Source organism: Phascolarctos cinereus, unplaced genomic scaffold (genome assembly GCF_003287225.1).
Source record: "Phascolarctos cinereus isolate Bilbo 61053 unplaced genomic scaffold, phaCin_HiC Scaffold_726;HRSCAF=1367, whole genome shotgun sequence".
In the NCBI taxonomy this organism is placed as follows: domain Eukaryota; kingdom Metazoa; phylum Chordata; class Mammalia; order Diprotodontia; family Phascolarctidae; genus Phascolarctos; species Phascolarctos cinereus.
The window spans coordinates 179,256,687-179,262,051 of record NW_027556098.1 but is presented as its reverse complement, the minus strand read 5'-3'; the positions used below and the strand labels follow the sequence as shown (position 1 = coordinate 179,262,051).

At 49.4% G+C, this 5,365-nt stretch overlaps 1 protein-coding gene across 1 annotated transcript; it reads left to right on the top strand.

Moving 5' to 3' along the window:
* The first annotated feature begins 547 nt into the window (after nucleotides 1-547).
* On the top strand, nucleotides 548-4,956 carry BSX (brain specific homeobox). The gene is made up of 3 exons (XM_020984716.1): nucleotides 548-858; nucleotides 3,073-3,269; nucleotides 4,714-4,956. Exons 1-3 carry the CDS (start codon nucleotides 597-599, stop codon nucleotides 4,954-4,956), a joined length of 702 nt encoding a protein of 233 aa, XP_020840375.1. The 5' UTR covers nucleotides 548-596.
* Nucleotides 4,957-5,365: the final 409 nt, after the last annotated feature.

The following is a 5,365-nucleotide window of genomic DNA, read 5'->3' as shown; positions in this document are numbered from 1 at the left end:
GGGCCAAAGTCCCTGGCTTTGGCACCCTTCCTCACTCACTGGGCCATTGTTCCTGAAAGGATATCCCCGACTCTCCTAAGACTTCGTGTATTTCCTTTAAAAAATTATTTCAAAAGAGAGGAGCCAGAAAGTGAGACAGCCGTTTTGGGTGTTTAAGGCAGAGACTGAAGTATCCAAAGCCTCGCAAAAGGCTATTTGGGTTTCCTTCTTTCTACGTGAGTCGGATTGGGGAGCCTTTCAGCACTTCGGACAGCGCTCCCGCCCCGCCCAGCCAGCTTACTTTCAACTGCTTGGACCGAGGCTTTCAGCTTCCCCCTCCCATCCCACCCTCCCCTCCCCACCGAGGTTTGCAGCTTCGCCATTGGCTCTCCCTTCTGCAAGCAGCCAACTCTCCAGCCACAGAGACTCAGCCTACCTTGGAGTTCTCTCCTAGCCTCTCCAGCGTTGGGGGTTGCCCAGGCCAGAGGAGAGAGAAGAGGGGAAATTGAGTACTGAGAGGGTAGCGCCTCACGACCCCCCGGATAACCAGACGCTATCTATTCCTCACTCTTCCCCCGCCCCCAACCTACCTTGGTATTACCCCACTTTCTTTCAAAATGAACCTCAATTTCACCTCCCCTCTCCACCCCGTGTCTTCCCAGAGGCCCACGTCCTTTTTTATTGAGGACATCCTGCTGCACAAGCCCAAGCCGCTTCGGGAGGTAGCTCCTGACCACTTCGCCAGTTCCCTGGCCTCCCGCGTCCCACTGTTAGACTATGGTTACCCCCTTATGCCCACGCCGACCCTTCTGGCTCCTCACCCGCATCATCCTCTCCACAAGGGCGACCACCACCACCCTTATTTCCTTACTACCTCGGGTAAGTGGCAGGCACTATGGGGATATGCGAAGGGAGGGAGGAGGGGACTGAGGGTAGAAAGAAAGAGATGATAAAGGTCTTTTTCGCTCCTAGACCTTCCTCGGGCGATTAGCCCTGGGAGGGGAAAGCCCGGGGTTCATGCTCCTCGCCCCCTTGGTAGCATCTCTCCCTAAGTAAAAGCGGAAGTCGGACGGATGTGTTGGGTCGATGAGTGAGGGGCACACCTGAGGAATCTAAGATTAGAGATATCCCTAATGTAAATCTTTACAAGTTGTTACGAGTCCCGAGGCTCAGAGAAACGTGGTCATAATGCACCGGGAGGTTATTAAGTATTATTAACACGGCCATTTGAGTATGATAGCGGAGTTTCGATTTTTTTTCCCAAAAGGACTCTGGTTATACAATTTCATCTCCTCGTTTTCCCGTCGCTCCTACAAGATTTCACGATCCAAGGGATCGGGAATCCAGAAGCAGATGACTTTGTCATTGTCTGTATCTCTGAGCACCCCTTCTGTATTCCTGTGGGAATTTTGCAGTAGAGAATGAGGCTGCCTAGGGTTGGGCGCCCTATCAAGTCCTTGCCAATTCAGCCCGGGCTTCAGAAAAAAAAGTTCAGAAGCTTTTGAAGACGGATAGCTTGGCCCCGAGGCTGCTGCAAAAACGCGTGGAGAGAAGACAGGTGGAGGGACGCATGTCCTCTTTGACCTTTCTGCCCTGCCCAAGTGCTGCTCCATCTCATTTACAGTCATGGGCAGGGCAAGTTGCCTCTCTCTCAGTTCCCCACTTTGGCGGTCCAAAGTTATTTCAGCCCTGAGCGCTGCTGACGAGTCATTGTCAGACCAATGTCCGAATGGAAAGAGGGCAAGGGAAATAAAAGCGGTCAGGTAAGCCTAAGGCATTTAACTCTCAAACTAAGAGGCTCGAAATTCTTTCCCCAACTCATTTGCGTCCTACTCAGGGTATTTCCTAGAGTCGAAGAGCTAATTCTAGCTCCAGAACTCTACCTTAGAGGCTGAGGAAAAACAGGCTGAGGTAGTGGAGATATGGTGAGAGGGGGTAGGGGTGGAAAGCAAAAAAGAGAGATTTCGAAATAAGGTAGAACAGGAACTGGGACCGGGATCGGGACTGGGACCAGAACTGGAATGGATTCAGTTCCCGGAAATGCAGTTGACACTTGGACTCTAGGGTCTTTGGCTAATTTCCACAGGAGATCGAAACATTTGGAATCTCAGTTGCAAGACTCATATTCACACTTCCTCCAAGCAGTCCACGATCTCCTTTCCAGTCCTGAGGAGAAGGCCTTTGACCACGCTCACAAGTTCTGTTCCACTGCTTACCTTTCTAAAGAATAGATCTAAATTCTTCCCCCTTGTTCTATCTTCTAGAAAAGCGGTGTTTCTTGAAGACAGACGAATGATTTGTCTAGAGAAGTCAGGTCAGGTGGTTGACGCAGCATCTGGCCGGAACTTAGAGAACGTTCTAGGGGTCCCAGTTCAAACCTCTGTCCTCTGGCACCCCCGAAATAAACCCGAGAACTAACGTGCCAGGCGGGAAATGTCTAGTGAGGCTCAGTAAAGAACTAGTCTGGACGTTAAATATTTTTGCCTTGATTTTGTTCTCTCCTCCCTCTCTCCCCTCCCCCATTTTAGGGTAAGGAAGATGGGCGAGCCCTCCAGATGAGGGCGGCTAGGCTAGGAAAAAGGTGGGAGAGGAAAGATCTCATTGGCCTTGTTTTCACTTCTTGAAGGGGTTCGATCTGAGGGAGCATACCGAGGGAAGGTGCTTTTAAGGGGAAAACAGGGCTTCAGTAGCTGACGGATCAGGACCTCCAGAGAAAGAAGAGAAAGGTTATGGAATACCGGAAAAGAGAGCTTCCCCATCTCTCTCGAATTTTCCTTTGAAGTCTCCACAAATACAGGATTCTTTGAACGTCTGAGAAGCTATTCTCGTTTTCTACTACTGCTGCTGCTACTCTATACATTAATTCAAAAGATACCCAAGCTTTCTTTTCTCGGGCATCTTTTCCTTTCTACCCCACGGGTTCTTGGGCTGCACTTCCAAAGCGAAAATTGAGGCTTCAGAGAGGGGAAAGAACTAGCAAGGGACAGGCACAGAGTCCAGCGTGGAGGGTCAGTGGAAAGGTCCCTGGGGTCTAGGGTTGCTTCTTAGACTGGGGCCTCTCTCCCACACCGGATCTCCTTCCCTCCTCGCCAGGAGTGCCAGTCTCTGCGTTGTTCCCGCATCCCCCTCACAGCGATCTTCCGGGGAAGCATTGCCGCCGTCGTAAAGCCCGCACGGTCTTCTCAGACTCTCAGCTCTCTGGCCTCGAGAAAAGGTTCGAGATCCAACGTTACTTGTCCACCCCTGAGAGGGTGGAGCTGGCTACGGCGCTCAGCCTGTCGGAGACTCAGGTAGGGAAGCAGTGAGGAGTTACTCCATTCTAAACTCTTCTGATAACCCAAAAAACAATAGCTCACTATTGTATACCGGCTTTAAGGTTTACAAAGCACTTTCCTTCCCAAAACCCCGTGAAGTAGTCACCTAAGGTATTATCATTCCCATTCTGCTGACTAGGAAGAGGAAACTCGGAGAGGATAAGTAGCATGCCCACAGTTAAACCCAGAAGAGTCAGAGAGCCAGGCTCAGAACCAAGTTGTCTGCCTCCCAGCAAGTTCTATCTTCCCTACCTGTACCCTGCTCCCACAAAGCTTCCTCTTCATGGGAAAGATTCAATTGTCTATGGTACGGCCAAAGGTCAATTAGGAGTCTCTGCTCTACACCTAATCCAGTCCAGACAGTGACTTGCCCAAGGTCACACAGATAGTAACTAGAAGAGCTGGAAACTGAACCCAGTGCTGGCAATACTACATCGGTGCCTCAATAAATGTGCTTTCATCCATCTTATTCCTGACTCTGTAGTTTTCTACCAAGTTTTCTCCTGGGTGCAGAATTTTCCCCCAGCTCCTCGGAGAAATTCAGCAAGGTATAATAGAATGACTGCTGGTTTTTAGAGTGATAGGACGTGAATTTGACTTCAGACACTATGTATGTGACCTTGGGAGAGTCATGTCACTTCTTAAGCTCCTTTGTAACATGAGAGTAATAGCACTTGCACTAATCTCTATAAGTGTTTTTTTGGTGAGAATCAAAATATGTAAATCTCCCTGGAAACTATAAATTTTAATATGAATTATTTGCAAAAGAAGCTAAGAATTCAGTTTACCCTGCTGTAAAATGAAAGATATGGACTAGATATCTGATGTCCCTTTCAACTCTGACAGCTTACATGATTCAGTGCTTCAAGAGCCTTCGGGATTCTCATTTCCAGTCTCAATCTTACCCATTCCTTAACTTTTTCTGGTACATTTCTTTCCCTGGCCCTTTCTCTAACTCTTTGTGCATTGAGACCCAAGCCACTCCGAAACCAAGAGCCTGCCCTGTCTCAGTCCCCAGGGTTGAGGGAAGTGGCTTAGTGAAAATCGGACTTTGCTGTTTCCTAACAAATCTCCATTCTGTACCACACGTTAATCAGGACTGGGAAGGTCTGGGGAGGTCTGGGACTTAGCGGTCGCTAATAGCAATAGCTGATAATTATTAAAATTATTTATCACCATCATCCTTATTTCAGGGTTATTAATTTTAATAGCCACGATGTTTTATTCCTCATTATTCATCATTTCTAGTCTGATTTTAGAATTTTTGGTTAGTAACTGAACTGAGTTTAGGTTTTCACTGTTATCAAATAATTAGTGAAGTGTGTACTTGACTGTTTCGAACATCAGTATTTCAGGTGTTTGTAACGGTAATTACTTATCGGAATGAGTGACGCGGGTTTTATTCTTTCCCTGGGGGAAGGTGAAGACGTGGTTCCAGAATCGGAGGATGAAGCACAAAAAACAGCTGCGGAAAAGCCAGGACGAGCCTAAGGCACCTGGCAGCCAGGAAAGCCCACAGCGCAGCCCACACGCCTCCGAGGCGGCGCCCGTCGAGCCCCGGGCTGGGCCGCCCCTAGCCGGCCCCTTCGTTCTCACTGAGCCCGAGGACGAAGTGGACATCGGGGACGAGGCAGAGCTGGGACCCGGGCCGCATCTGCTCTGAGCTGTTGAGTCCGAAGGAGGAAGGGAAAGGTGGGGACCGGGAAAGGGAAGCCAACCCTCTTGGGGTCTCTTGGGGAGAGGACAAGACTCCCGGGTTTTGGGGGAGACTAAGACCGTTTAGAGGTAGGGCTGCCTTTTTCCTGCTCCTTTGAAAAACAAACAACCTCTTCTACAGCTACAATTCTCACTGACCCTTCATAGATCGAATTTGGCCCCCAGCCCTGGACCATATTTCAGGGTGTCCATCCCTAAGGATCATCTCCTCTTTGCACCCGCTCCCAACCCAATCCCAGTAGTCCCTCCTTCATCGGCTAGTTCTAGTTAAGGACTGAGGAAAGCACTTGAGGGTATGTTTATACTGCGCCGGCCCCATCTGAAGACTACCCCAGTAGGAATCAAAGGAGGCCGGG

What these genes read in the sequence shown, in the direction of transcription:
- BSX (XM_020984716.1), top strand. Translation starts at nt 597, where the DNA reads ATGAACCTCAATTTCACCTCCCCTCTCCACCCCGTGTCTTCCCAGAGG. An exon ending in TTATTTCCTTACTACCTCGG is followed by an intron (nt 859 to 3,072) that starts GTAAGTGGCAGG and finishes CCTCCTCGCCAG; the next exon opens with GAGTGCCAGTCTCTGCGTTG. An exon ending in TCAGCCTGTCGGAGACTCAG is followed by an intron (nt 3,270 to 4,713) that starts GTAGGGAAGCAG and finishes CCCTGGGGGAAG; the next exon opens with GTGAAGACGTGGTTCCAGAA.